Source organism: Drepanopeziza brunnea (assembly GCF_022702325.1).
Source record: "Drepanopeziza brunnea f. sp. 'multigermtubi' strain 214-2 chromosome Unknown ctg15, whole genome shotgun sequence".
NCBI classification, from domain to species: Eukaryota; Fungi; Ascomycota; class Leotiomycetes; order Helotiales; family Drepanopezizaceae; genus Drepanopeziza; species Drepanopeziza brunnea.
Window position 1 is genome coordinate 1,805,251 of NW_027094078.1, and position 14,684 is coordinate 1,819,934.

General features: G+C 50.8%; 3 protein-coding genes across 4 annotated transcripts; 1 reads left to right on the top strand and 2 right to left on the bottom strand.

Moving 5' to 3' along the window:
- Positions 1 to 563: 563 nt before the first annotated feature.
- On the bottom strand, positions 564 to 1,862 carry L3040_008394 (uncharacterized protein; the record flags this gene model as incomplete). The annotated part of the gene is made up of 3 exons (XM_007292043.1): positions 564 to 1,038; positions 1,094 to 1,298; positions 1,361 to 1,862. The coding sequence occupies 3 exons, from the start codon at positions 1,860 to 1,862 to the stop codon at positions 564 to 566; spliced, it is 1,182 nt and encodes a 393-aa protein (XP_007292105.1).
- Positions 1,863 to 3,848: 1,986 nt separating this feature from the next.
- L3040_008395 (uncharacterized protein) lies at positions 3,849 to 4,335 on the top strand (the record flags this gene model as incomplete). The annotated part of the gene is made up of 4 exons (XM_066154027.1): positions 3,849 to 4,036; positions 4,110 to 4,130; positions 4,199 to 4,206; positions 4,259 to 4,335. The coding sequence occupies 4 exons, from the start codon at positions 3,849 to 3,851 to the stop codon at positions 4,333 to 4,335; spliced, it is 294 nt and encodes a 97-aa protein (XP_066010569.1).
- Positions 4,336 to 7,349: 3,014 nt separating this feature from the next.
- L3040_008396 (uncharacterized protein) lies at positions 7,350 to 12,412 on the bottom strand (the record flags this gene model as incomplete). Of its 2 annotated transcripts, XM_066154028.1 has the most annotated exons (7): positions 7,350 to 9,891; positions 9,978 to 10,288; positions 10,335 to 10,729; positions 10,787 to 11,505; positions 11,559 to 11,643; positions 11,693 to 11,972; positions 12,038 to 12,412. In XM_066154028.1, 7 exons carry the CDS (start codon positions 12,410 to 12,412, stop codon positions 7,350 to 7,352), a joined length of 4,707 nt encoding a protein of 1,568 aa, XP_066010570.1. The 2 variants fall into 2 exon arrangements, with proteins under 2 accessions (XP_066010570.1, XP_066010571.1); XM_066154029.1 differs by lacking the exons at positions 9,978 to 10,288; positions 10,335 to 10,729; positions 10,787 to 11,505; ... (1 more) ...; positions 11,693 to 11,972; positions 12,038 to 12,412 and having other exon boundaries at positions 7,350 to 7,889.
- Positions 12,413 to 14,684: the final 2,272 nt, after the last annotated feature.

The window sequence follows — 14,684 nt, forward strand, 5'->3', positions numbered from 1 at the left end:
CCTTGGGGGCAGCGTGGTGCCTTCCCGGGGAACTTGTTCAGATACTGCTGTACGATATAGATGGACTGGTTTTGGAGTTCTGTTTTGATTTCGGTATTGGTTACGAGCACCTCTCTCTCTTTCTCGCTCTTTTTCTCTTCTTGGCACTGCCATGTGCACTTACGGCTGACCCCGGTCCGGCCTCGATACTAGTCGTCTTGCGACTCGAGCATAGCCATACTATTACGATGGCCACGGCAGCTTGCGCCTGTCTTACTCTCTTTCTGGTTTCTTTTCTTCTGGCGAGAGATCCTCCTGTTACTGTGATCCATCCTATCTGTAAGGGAAGGGCGCAGACGATAGTAGCTTTTGCTGCACCACTTTGAACTGCTTTCGAAGGCTGTCTTGTATGTAACTCCTTAGCTTAGCAGGTCGCCGTACCCCATGGGAGGTCCCAGGGCGGCAGGCTGCGCCTGCTATCCGCCCGACGCTAATAAATACAACAACAACAACAACAACAACAACAACAACAAATCCAACTGCTTCCACGTTTGCGTTTGATGTTTCGAGAAACCTCCCATAAACTACCAAGCAGCTGCCCTACTCCCACCACCGGGTTTCTGCCCACAGATGATATGGAGAGGCATATGGCTATGCACCCAGCTATCCATATACGCCTTCCTGCACTCCACCAGCCATACCTCGACCTGCTCCTTCGACCACCCCAAGCCCCTCGTCAACGGCCCCAACGCAATCGGCAATAACCCGTCCAGCAGAATCGTCCTCCAGTACAGGCCCACCGTCTTAAGCACTTTGTTCTTGGGCCAAACCCCGATCGGCACGTGGAATATCCGCGTCGATACGTTGACGAATCCTGCCTCTCGCATCATGTCTTCCAGGAGAAGGGTGGCATTGAAATTCACCCCCAGGTTGGCCAGAGCGGTAATGACGAGGCTCCAGTATTGCGCGATGGTGTGGTCAGGCGGCATGGAGCCGTCGTGGCAATAGGGGTAGTGGTGAATCTCCTGAAGCTCCATCCAGCCTCCGGGCTTGAGATGCCTGGGCCTCGTTAGCTGCTGCTTCTGCCAAGCGTGTCGAGAATCGAGGCAAGTACTCTAGAGCTCGCTGCATTAGAAGAGGCCAGTTTCGTATCGCCATCACAGTGTGTCGGCTGTGTATGTATTCGAAGTGATTGGGTGGCTTGAGCCAGGGAGACTCGACGTCGTCGACCATGAACCTGACGTTGGGGGGCACCCATTCGGGCTGTATTGGACTTAGATCTACGCCGAGAATGTTGGCGCCTGGGTATAAATCACCCACTAGAAATGGGGTCAGCACTTTCCCATACATTTCCTTGAAGAATCGACCTTGAACAACCCACTCTCTATAGCCCATATGCCAGTTCCCGTCCCCATATCCAGAATGTTTTGCGGGTTATCGCCAATCGGCGCAAAATGCAACTGCCCTCCCAGAAGATTGACCATCATAGCATGCTTCATATCCTCCCTTTCCTGCTCACTAGGATCATTGGGGAAGTTATACGACCCCTCCCTGAACTTGTGGTATCTCCTACCATTTTCGAATGCGAAGTCTCTCACACTACTCGAAATAGAAGCAGATGTTGAACCCACAGAGTCTGTTTCGTAGCCTGCGTCGAAGGCAGAATCTGGGTCGAGGTCATCGATTTCAATCTGGTCTTGCGCTTGTGTGACCGCTGTTTGTGCTTCCGCGAGCTCTTCGGAAGAAAGCTCTACTCGTGGATCAGCCGGGTGTGAAATAGTTCTCGGAGAGTTCGAGTTGGACGGTCTTGATTGCGCAGCTTCTGCCGGGTTGTTTGCGCCCAAAGATATAGCGGAATCGAAGGGTAAAGGTAGGGAAGCCATGTTTGAGATTCTTGTGGCGCTTGAACGTTGTCCAGATGTTACGCAACTATAGACAAAGCTTCAACTGAGAAAGGGAAAGGGATTCGTTAACATGCTGCTCGGGCTCGAGTATCCGTCCTGGTACTCGTCCCTGAGTATGCGGGCTGCCAGATCCTCCTCCTAAGTTGCCACCTTAATGCGATGCGGATTTCCGCCACTCTTCGTCGTTTATATTCAGCTTCTGATAAATCGAGGTAGAGTGTAGTGCCAAAATTAGTATCGTCTCCATGAAGGAAAGATATGGAAATGTGAGCAGATCTCGCATGGGCCTTTTCAGCATCTGATCATGCGATCTGTCACATTTTTGTCAAGCAACAAACGAAGGTCTCTGCGCTCGACAGGTGGCTGGCTGGACAGCTGCGTCGGGGAGGTTTGGGCATGACATTTGGCCTAATGTATGGCCATATGCGAGCCACAGGGATAACGGCGGCAGTTGGGCGCCGTTTTTCAGCCTTCAGCTGCATTCCTGAGAGCATCCTTGCTCGATAGGTAGATCAATAGCGAGACAGGATGTGAACTTGTCATTGACTTTCATTTACTCCTCAGAACTTGGAAGTAAAACTAAACCCTGAGAAGCTACTTACCTCGTTCATAACATGGCCGCGGCATCATGGATAGAGAGACAAAAGTGCAAATCAGGAAAGAAACTGTCCGATCTTCAATACCCGGTTTTTGATGACCTCAAAAGTTGAGAAAAATTCCGGTGGCCCGCGGCAGACTGACACCCTGGAGTACTGGGCCCAGATGATAGAAAAATGAAGATGACTCGGTAGCAGTACAGCGCGAGAGCTGGTGGCACAGCATAGGGCCAAGTGAATGTTGTGCATGCAGACTCGAGGTTTTCTAAATTCTGAGCGATGTCGATTTAGCCTGCCAAAAGACCAACGTGACGACCAGTGTTGCTAATTCCGACCTCAGATACTTTGTATGCAGATATGCACGCATGTCGTACAGTACTCACGATTCATTGATGACTTCGCTTAGCTTGATTCTGAATCTTGCAACTGACCGACCATACCGGTACACCCCCTCAACCTCACTCGACACCACCCTAGCGTCGCTAGCACCACGCCCCAAGCAACCCAACAGCCACTTAATAGAGCTCGCCAACGCGCAGAGAAGGATGTTCTTTACCACAGTTCTCTGTCAGCGATCTGATGAGCCTTGTCCGCAGTCTCCGAACTTCACTCCAAGAGCCAAAAGGCAGGATAAAGCTGCTGAAGGATCATGGAAATAAAGCATCGCTAGAGTAGGTACGGTAGTAGACCCAGCACATCAGCCAACGCAAGCGGAGTAGGACCGACTGCAGACCAGACGCGAGAGATCTTTCTACGCACTGTCCTCTGGCATCGGCAAGGGAGGAAATGCAGGAGGACCTCATCCTTCGCCAGAGCCCCGATGGCAGTGCACCCCACACAGTGGCGAGTCGGTGGTATGGGCACTCGCAAGACTGCTGCTCATACATATTCAGCCTCAAGACCTCCTTTTTGATCTCTATAAAGGCTTCGCAAGAGAGAGATGCCGGACCCCTAAATACGCAGTATCTTATCATATTTTGAGTTTATCTTGAGACCCTCCGATAGAGGTGTCCACATCCACCACCGCGTGCTGTGCTTCAATATACAACGTAGTTCATCGGCTGGAGGCGGATAGGGCTGGAAGTCGTGCGTTGATGCGGGCTAAATCAAGATGCTCCGAGAACGAGGAAGTCAACCCAGCCATTAGCCTCCAGAATCCCGAATAGTTTGTGGTGGTACTTACCATCTGGCAATTGGCCGCGAAAATATCTTGCAAACAGATTGGAGCAGAGCTGAAAGCTTTGGCTATAAGAAGCTCAGATTCATTCTTCTCAGTCCCGAGCCATGTATGCCATCGTTTGGCAGCCAACAAGGGCCTCTCCTTCTCTGTAGTTAGGCTACAGTTTTGAAGCAACCCAGCGCGGAGTCGATGTGGATGCTCGCCCTTGGTGATCCTGGCGAAGGAACAGCCGTCCACGCGCCGCCAAGATCTTCATACCACGGTACAGGCGTAAGTATTACCCCTCGAGGGTGCCTCAAAAGTTTAGTTTCCACTTTAAACCCCCTGGTTTCCCTACCCTCGAGGGATAATACTTACGCCTGGGACGTAGTACTACAGTACGTAGATTCTAGTGCGTGCATCAGGGGTATAGTTCAACCTAATCCTAACTTCATCGTTCTTGATTCACAGAATCATCAGCCTGATAAGCCTGTATATTCGCCTTCAAAACGACGAGACGGATATATAAATCTCCCTATGTAGAGCGGCTGACCATGCAGAGAAGGGAGTAAGTCTTTTCATGCTATCGGCACTGAATTTGTGACTCTAACTGCGACCAGAAAGCAACAAGATGCCACCTTTCCTCGTATGCTCCATGTTCCCCGTCCGAATAGATTTGAACGGTATGCCATGCTAGCAAAGCTTTGCTCCTACCGTTCATTTTGTAGCGCTGTGGAACCTCAAGGCGGGAAGGTAGCGGGAGACTGGTGAAAGAAACTCTCCTTTGCATTTGTTCTCCGTCGCGAAGCTTTTGCTCTCTCAATAAAATTGCGCAGAATCGTTGCATGTGCTTGATTCTGAATAAAGGCCAGTGCTGCTAGGCGCAGTCGGAGGACGTGTACCGCTTCGTGCATTGGATCCCACCGCTTCTGCTTTCTGCGTGTCGTGTATGAGTAAATCCTGTTCCCCAAGCCTGCTGGGCTTATATATCCCATGTTTTGGCATATCAATTGCAAACCATCGTCGGACCTAATTGCCGTCTGCTCTGGCATGAGTATCTAAACAAGAGGGCAGGATTCAGCCAAAAAGAAATTTCCAAGAATGTAACGAACCATTTAAGTAAGAATCCGAGCAGGTAATAACAGTTGCCGTAAAAGCACAGCAATGAATATGTATTTCGCGTAGCTACTAGCCAATCAGAAAGCCCTTGACGGCCGATATTTCCGAATCGGCTATCGCGCTTAAAAAAATCTGCCTGATGAATTTGGGAATCTCAATCTCGAAACGCGACTACGCGTCCACCGACCATCAACATCACAACTACTATAACCATCACAACCACCATAACAACCACAACTGACTGGAACGCGACCGCGGCTCCCCAGCAACGGCAGACAAAGCCTAATAAAGTAAGTCTTCCGCTATGTATTTTTGAAGATTTGATTTGTCTTGAGACACCCTCGATGCTTGCTAGCTGTACGTTGCAAGCTCAGCGCCTGTATGAGTTCGATCTTTCGGACTTCAAGGAAAGGCACGCAAGCAACTCTTCACAAAGGAAGAAACAACAACGCTGACTTGGATGTGCGAGAAGAAACAGGGAAAGGGAACCAGCCAGTCTACCCCAAGCAGCTACCTACCGTCCGGCTACACCTCAGAGATCGCCGCCAGCATGTCTCGCCGTCGGCCCCCTTCTTCTCCACAGGCGCCACGAAGACCGAGGAGGACCTCACGAGCTCGAAATCATACAAAATAATCCTCTTCCGATACCGAAAAATAAATAAAACATAGCAAAGAATTGATAATCAGCCCACTGCCTCTTCCTTGGACAACGGAGAAAGAGCTGCTCAGGTGATGGTGAGCCTGTCCGGACCAGTTCTCAGTCTCCTTGGTAAAGCTTAGCATTAAGCAAACACCTTCATCCCCCTCTCCCCTCTGCCTTATTCTTATCGATAGGAGACTTTCTCCTATCGATAACAAAACAAGGAACCCCTTACGGAACTCCCATCTTCCAGCTCTAGCTAGCTAATAGCTCCCACCGCAAAGAGAAAGAGAAATTTGCTAACTGATTAAGAGGTATTCCTTTACGGTCGCGGTCCTTTGCGAAGCGCTTGCTAGCTCGAGTCTGCCGCTACCAAGGGCTTGTTTGTTCTGCAATTCGAACACATACGCAACTCAACGACTCTTCGTCCACATCAACGGTCTTGGTCTTTATACGATAATTCCAGAGGCAGGCTAGAGCATACGTATGTACGTACCTTCTGACTCCGGCTCTCTGCAATGCTGTCTGCCCACCTGCAGGAAGAAGCTATCTAGCTCAGGCATGCAGTCCAGTTCAGTCTAGTCCAATTCCAGTTTAAATCCCGACACCGAAAAGATTTCTCTTCTCCCTTGGTCCAGGAAAGAGAAAAGAAAAAAGAAAAAGCAAAACCTCAACGAAAAACGAAAACCAAAACAACGCGAGAAAGGAAGAAAAGATCCCCGTCGTCCATTTTAACACGAAATATTGCTTGCCTGCCCGCCTGCCTGGCCAGCAGTGGAAACTGGGCTTTGCTCTGCTCTGCTTATGACAAACAATACTCCTCCCGCAGATCTTGAATGATCTGGCTTGATCGACACAAGCAATACGGAGTCCGTCTCAGTCTCAAGAGGAATCTCCTTTAGCTGCTCAGATCTTCCTTTCTTTTTTTGAAGGGAGGGAGGTTTCCTTCTTCTGCGCAGCAAGTGCCCACATAACTCTAACTGGGACCAAGATGGACCATTCCGAGTCAACAAATCAACAAGTCATCACTCATCATCCCCTTTACGCTTTCTGATAAAAAAAAATATATCTGCCCCCTTTTCGGCAAAGCGCAATACACAAGCACAACAGAGAGTAGTAACACCCACCCACCCAGCCACCCAGCTCATGCAGACCACGCTGGAGAGTGATAACACGAGAGCGCTCGAGGACGCATTGTCTAGGTCAGAGCCCCCTTTCTTCGCCACACTAAAGTCAACGAACACAAGTGAGTGGCAAGGAAGGGGTACTGCAGGAAACGGGTTGCCAGTCAGGACTTGGTGTGGGAGGTACCAATCACAACGGGAAAGATAAAAACTAACAATCTGGTGCTCAAAACTACCTGGTTCATTGTTTGGCCTCGCTCACTTGAGCGTCTTCTTTCTAACCAGCCAGGTCTGGAAAGTCAAAGTCAACACCAACTCTAGCCAGCACTTGCTGACTTGCAATGCGCGGCCGAACACTAGGATGGAGCGAGCAACATTGATTTCACAAAGGATCCACCGTAGGGTCTCCCTAACGGATACAAATCCTCAACACCAGCACTACTTCTCGCCAACGGAATAATTGAGATGGGGTTCCATTTTTGGACTATCTACCCACCCATTTGATTCCAATCTACCAGTCGTCAAAACCACCCATCCTTCGTTCCACCAGACCAAGAACATTATCAAGAAGCCACCCGAAGCCAAGTTGCCAGCAAAGACGTCCTAGCTAGCAAACACGCAGCGAGAAGAAATCCGAGTCCGTGGCATAGATCTAGCGAGACGCCAGCACCGGCGGTACAAGAGGAGGGTTGTGCAATTGCAGTAAGAACCGCATAGGGAACTTTTCAAGTTTTTGAAAGGTACATCCGAAAGATCGAGAGACTTGGTTGCCGAATGAAGCAAAGAAGGATCGATGAAGAATTTTACATTTAGTGTTTCGAAGGAGGTCTAGATGTCGAATTCAATCAAGTCCTCGTCATCGTCGATGGCAGCCTTGTTGTCTGGTGCTGGGGCATCGGCAGAAGTTGTCATGAAAGTGCGGCGAACAGGGGGGTTCGATCCGAAAACCACCAGATCCGGTGCAACGTCGCCAAAATTCCAAGGGTTACGGTCAATTGCGTCGCTCCCAACTGCGACCTCCTCCTGAGTGTCGGCAATCTCGTTCTCTGCAAGCTGGGTCAGAACAAGGGAACTGAAACCCTTCAGGTCCGACAAATCATCATCGAAGATATCAGGGGCACGAGTAGCACCACCGCTCTCAACTGGAACTTCCTCCTGGATCGTGTCGACTGTAGGGTTGAGGTTCTCACTCGTATCACCTGGGAAGTGGTTGTCACTGCTCAAAGTTGGAGACACGAGATGTAGAGATGACATTTCGGTGGCGGCATCATCCATGAACGAGCTAGGAGCGAAGACCGAGCCCTGCGGGATGCTGCGTCGGGACGCGAATGCTGGTGACGGCAGACCCAACGAGGAGATGTCACTCATGCTGGTGCGCGATGTAGGACCCAAGTTTGGTGCCACGGGAGCTACATGGACGAACACTGGAGATCCAGAAAGAGCCAACGTCGAGAAGTTGCTTAGCACACTTGAAGACTGCGAATCTAAGCTTGGTTGCTGTGAAACTTCCTGGCTTTGGGAGACTTTTGGCGATGTCCAGCTAGGTAAATCACTAGTATCGCTATCCAACAGGCTTTGGGAACCTTGCGATGGTCCAAAACGATGGGCAGAAGAAGTCTCGGCTTTTGGTGAACTCATTTCATTCGCACCAACTTGAACTCGAAGGCCACCATTCTTGGACTGAGCTCCTTTCTGATTTCGGGCGTTGGATGTATTCGGTTCAGAGCGGCCAGAGTCCTTGCCATTTCTACCTCCCACCACTGTAACCTCTGGCGAGTTGCGGTGCAAGGCTTGCTCTAGCGCTAAACTTGCAACTACATCGCCGAGCAGGCTTGAAGCGGCATTACTGTCACCCATGTGGCTTCTATTTTCGTCGGTGCACGAGGGAGGAGCATCGGTACCCTGGAGCCTCGGATTCTTTGATGTAGAGGAAGCTAGTGGGCCTGGTGCAGCTGGTCCGGACTTCTCTGTGGACGGATATGCAACATTGTCCAGAGCACGAGGGATGATCGAGCGAACCGTGCCAGGTCGGTCTGCTACTCTCACCCCATTCATGATGAGCACCGGCTTGTACGTCTCTTCGAATACAAGCTTTGAAAGGTCATTTTTGGGAGTTCGAGCAGCAATCAACTTTTGCTCCTCCTCTTGCTCTTTATCATGCTTGGCAGCATTCCATTGCCCCCATGGATTATTACGATGTTGCGCACTCTGCTGGCCATTAAAGTTGTTTGAGCCAGGGCTACCCATGATATCACCTCGTGGAGCTGACATGCTATCTTGTCTTGAACGATGGTGCATTGATCGTACCGTTGAGCTTCTGAACCTGTTTGAGGGACTTTGGTCGAAAATAAGTCGGCGTCTGATCTCCACGTCTCCCTTGTTCGAGCTAGGACTGGATGCCAAGTCTCGATAATCTTCGTATTCTGAAAAAACGTTCTCTACCAGCGCGCTCGGAGTGGTATAGCATCCCTCGCACAGGCAGGAATTGGCAGAGTACTGGTGGCAGTTTCTCGAGCATCCATGGCCGCAGGATAGGATCTTTGGACAAGCTGCCATGCAGTACACTCGCACATGATCGAAAGGATGGCACTTCAGTGTGCAAGGATGTCCACAAGGGAGAGGGCCTTGCTCACACGGAAGGTCGCAGCCTGAAGTATAATTCCACCAGTCAGCGGGATCGTGGATCGCAATGACATTACCATGTACGAGGCAAGTAACAGGCAAGCCACTATCGATATCCATGCGGCCCACGCCACGCATGTGCTGCAAAATTGGGAGCCACAATGGATCGCGGCCATTATAGTTCATCCCGTCGCTCTCTGTGGCAGTCAAGGTGACAGAGTTGCCAAAGAGATACAGACCTCGCCGAGCCCGCGACAGAGCCACTACGAGACGATTCTTATTTTCTAAGAAGCCGATGTTCCACTCCTGATTACTTCGAACCAATGAGAGCAAGATGATGTCGTTCTCCTCTCCTTGGTAGGAATCAACGGTGAAGACTTTGAAGTACCTGATCTCGCTCAGTTGGGCATGCTTCTTAAGGGTCTTGATGATCAACTTTCGTTGGCCGTTGTAGAAAGTTAAGACCGTGATATTCTCATGGTTGGTTCCGTTGTGGACGAGATAGTTGAAAAAACCCGCCACCATTTCGGCTTCGGTGAGGTTGCAGCGACTGCGATCTGTGCTCTGAGATTCGCCCCAGGTGTGGTGGAAGAAGTACGTATCAAGTCCTCCCATGCCAGGCACAGGCAGACGATTATGGACACGATCCAACACACTCGCATGGTCGTGGAGGTTCCTATAGAATGGCATAGGCTCGACGCAGAGCAGTTCTCTGACGTCCGGAATCATGCGGCGCTGTCGATTCAACCTAAGAAGAATGGGAAGTCAGATTGATGGTTTAAGTTTGCCTCGTGGGAAGCCGAGGAGTATTTGGCCACTACCCGATCAACTTACATTACGAATGGCATCGAGTTGTTGATCAAGCGCTCGAACATGGAGACATTCAGGTGATACGGGGCATCTTCTAGAGCCTTCACAGTGGCAGTCGCCTGCAATTGTTGATGATCACCTACCAAGATCAAGTGCTCCAGACTATCTATCAATCCGGCAATGATCTTAGCCTCTGAAGTCTCGGCAGCTTCTTCGATGAGAAGGGTTCTTGGCCGCAATGCAGACAAGAAGGCGCGATACTTCGAGAGACCAGTTGTTGTGCAACCGACGACCTTGATATTGAGATTGTGAACCAGGCTGATGCTAACGAGCGACTTCCAAATGTTAGCCTGGGCACACAAGAAGTGACTACCTGCTTACCCTTGTTACGGAGTAGTCATCGACACATCGCTGGTACTTCTCGAAAATTTGTCGAAGTTCGGCTACCATGACGGCGTCTATTCGTCTCTCAAAGTATCGGTATACTTCTCCTCGGCGCCCTAGCGGGATGGCATAAAGACTCTTGCGTTTTTCAAGAAGCTTCTTGATCTTCGCATCATCCACAGGCTGGCTGTGTAGGCCAGTATGTCTACGTTCAAAAGGAAACCAATTACCGCCGAGGGCGAAGTTGCCATCCTTTTCGTCGAAACCACGATCGTCATTTGCTTCCTCCAAGTCGCGAAGCTGCTCAAGCTCCACGTCAATTTCTTCCAAAGGCAAACCAAAGTTTATCATAGGGGCACCTTGGATTCGCATAAGGCCCTCCTCCGTCAGCCCTTGGAGAGGTTAGCGTCGCTCTAAGGAGTTCAAAAGAGTTGCTACGAGAGACTCACAGCTAGCAATGTCAGAATCATTCTCCTCGTCATCCTCCACCCACTCGTCGGCGTGGAGCGAATCACTTTGGGCTTGGGTGATGACACCATGCTTGAGCAGCGTCTCGGCCGTGAGAATTCTATCATCCAAGAGAGGCGAAATGATGGTCTTGATTTGGACGCAGAGGGATTCGTGCTCCATGGCAGCAGCTTTGATGCCTTTCCCTAGGCCAGGTGCACTGGGATTAGACTTGCGCAGTTCGTACAGAGTACGCTTGAGGATTTTTTCGTTGGATTTGTCAGATTGACCACCAAGTCTGAGGATATTTGGTTCGAATTTCATGACGTGCTTCAGCAATTGGTCCAAGGCATGATTGCTCTGGGCCGTTACAATGATAGGCGGATCATTTGGACGTAGATTGCTGATCAAGACCCTCAACGCGGAAACCGAAACGAAGGTCTTACCAGTTCCTGGCGGACCTTGGACCAATGCAATCTTTTTTGTCAGCATGGTCTCGCAGGCCTTGAGCTGAGACTTGTCCATGCTCGATGAGATGTTCTCGGGAAAACCTTTGATCACATCGACGTTGAGCAAGGGGTGATCACGCGAATATTTTGGGGAATCCGGGTCCTCGTCCACCTGCTCAAGAGAGGTCAGGTCCACATAAGGTTGTTCATCTAGGTATTCAGGAGCTTGGATATCTGTGTCGAGGTGGACTAGATGTCTCTCAAAGGAGAATCTTGATATGTTAGCAATTGTCTTCCGCCCGAGAGCTGCTGGGTAATACGGTACCTCTCGGTCATTAGTTTCTGCATAGCTACGAGCATATGTCTTGATGCCTCGAAGTAGCCGCGGCGGGCCTCTACCATGATGTATTCTGAAGACGCGGTTAGCTGATACTTCCAGAAGAGGAACAGACAGCTTACTCTCCACCGGATCAACGAACATGTCATTAATTTCGCCCCAGAACAAATCAACCGTTGGTGGATTCTGGTCCAGGCCACCCTCGATTGGTCGTGCAGCAACTGTTGCAATTTTGCAGATGCTACGGAATCCATCCTCCTGCGTACTCAGAGCAACGAGGGTTCCTTGCGCAAGTCGCTTGGATTGTTCCCAACGAATGCGTATCCCACCAGCACGCTCCGTAGAGAATTCTATGCGGGAAGCTATACCATTACGAGCGCATTGAAGTCCGACCACGGTCACCTGAAAGGATGTCAGTTATTGACTGCATTGCACTGCTGGCACTCGAAGATCGGATGAGTACTCACATGAGTGTACACCCAGGTGTTTTGGTTATCGACCATTGCCGGATCCTGCTGGACTTCGGCAATGGAGAGTCTCAACATGGCAATGGAATCCTCACGGTGCAATTGGTAGTGGGTGCCGATGTATGCCTCCTTGCTTGGCCAGGGGCCGTCCACCACGTTTTCCGGAAGGACTTCATTGTACACGGTGTCTTTTTGGTAAGCGTTCCACTCCTCCTCGGTCTTCTGGGTTGTTGTCGCCGGCATCATCTCTGCGGAGGAAGGGACTTCGGGAAGGTTGCGCCATGCTTCAGCAAAGGCATTCTGGGCATAAGTCTTTCGGATATGGGCCTGCAAGATGCTCTGGGCATCCTGCACTTCGCCTGAGAAGGGGGACATCGCTCGTTTGCTCGGGACGATCGCGAGAGCGGTGTCCGGTGTGTGTCCACACTCCGCTGTGGTGTTGCGATGGTGGTGGTCGCTGCCGCTGAAATTCGAAACGGAAAGAGAACACGGCAGGTGCGATAGGGAGGAAAGATGTGTGCAAGTAAGTGTTCGCGACCGGAATGGATCTGCACCCAGGGTATTTATTAGCAATCAGCCAAGTGTCAAACACACTCGCACGATTCGGTGTTGATTGACAGGCGGCGGGCACGACACCGCCTGAAGCAATCCTGTGGGCCAACTGAGGTGGAAGCTGGGATGGGGTGAGGTGAGAAGAGAGGCAAGCTGCCACAGGCTTGTATTGCCTCGCAGAAATTGAGGCTGAAGAAGTTGGAGATGGGTTGGGGGGGGGGGGGGGGGGGGGGGTTGGATGTTGGAATGTTGGAATGTTGTGAGGTTGAAGATGGAGAGGGGACGGAGTTGGGTTGTGCTCCCTGAGGTGAAAAACGAAGGCTTCATACCTCACCCGAGCGATTTACCTGCAACGGCAGCCAGAGATATGGGATGACTTACGATTATGAGCGTCTTGGAGGACGTGTAGGCTACGCTCGACAGACCTGCGGTCCAGTTGGTCTTGTGGTTGTGAGTGAGTCGGATCGGGTCAGAGCCTGAACTAGCCAACTGAAGAAGTTCTATTCTTGCAGAGGACTATTGAGCTCGTTCTGTTCTGGTCAGCAGGCTTGGGAGAGGTTCTTGGCACATGGGCAAGATGTCGCTCGCAAGTGAGTCTCTTGTCACGTGTGGATGTATGGGGGGCGGCGGGGGGTGATGGAATGAGGAAGAGCGAAGGCCAATTGCGGCCTGGGAAGAGAGGGGGGATGGATCGAGATTCGAGCTTGAAAGCTGGAGTTAAGGGAGCAAAGAAAACGTACCGGAGGGAGATCTGTCATGCGAGAGACGTCGATACCATTCAGGTGTCGCCAGTCTCATATGCGATGGAGTTGTGCGGTTCTGGGATGGAAGTCGTGGTTGGAAGAGGAAAGGAAGATGGTTGAGGAGAGAAGAAGGCGCGCCGATAAGTGATCGAAGTTCCACCTGCTCGCTTAGATCACAACACATCCAAACCCAATGATTGGCTCGAGATCGGCTTTACCAGAATGGATGAGAAGCAGACTGAAGATAGGACGATGTGATGGGAATGTCTAGAGGACCTTGGGTTGCCATGAAGGCATGTTTGTATGCTTGAAGGAGCAAATATCTTGCCACGGTTCCCTGCAGCCAGCTATCTTAAAGCGTGATCAAGTACGCTGGAGCTGCTACAAAGGCATTGTTTGATACAGGAAGCACGAGAAATTTCAAGAGGGCTCTGGTAAGTGCCTTGACATAGATTCTGGCTTGTCTATCTGGCGGCTTCGTAGCCAAACGCCACCAGACATACCCACCAAACACCACCGAGAGATTCTAGCTGTCAACCATGGCAGACTCGTACATGGAAGCAGCCTTGATGGCCGCCATCGCTAATGTTATCCAAATCTGAAAATCGCAGCTGATGAGGACGGAGCCATTCATGCAAGCGCTCGACTGTTGAGCAAACAAGTTGCGTGCGCAGGAGATGGTAAAAAACCCCACGGAGCCCATTGGGGCTCTTGCCTCCTCTCTAAAATTTAACAAAAGGGGCTACTCATAAGTCCAGATCCACCCTCCGCAACCTCCGCCGTCTTCCCAGAGCTGCGACCGCTCGAAGTCTGCCAGGCGATCTGCCTATCTGGAAGAGATCGCTGCCCAAGGACCGCCACATCAACCTCCTCTTCAAGAGTGGCACATCACACAGCGCGCTGCCAAGAACCAGAGAGTAGAAAATTTGCGCTGAAATTGGTCACTATCTTCAGTCATTATCACATTTCCAAGGGCTAAGAACATGGTCCTTTGCGAGCTAGAAAAATACACGCCTGGACCACTCACTCCGACGTGAGATCTACGTGGCATTAGGTTGCGCCCCTAAAGCGCAAGGCCGGAATGGCTCGACGCGGTATCGACAAGTTGGGGATTGACGAAAGCTCTTTGCAGCGTATTATCGGGGGGCGAGAATTCAACGCGCAAGTCTGGCTTTGGCCATCTCGCTCGACTTCTTTCGGTGCTTTACGGGTATATATATATATATGTATGTATGTATGTATTAAAACGCGTACCCGTAGAGCTGAGGAGCACCGCCGCTGATTTTCAAGGGCCCCGAAGCCGGGTACCTAAAGACCAAGCAAGAGCTTGAGTGGTTTTAGTGACGCTCGAA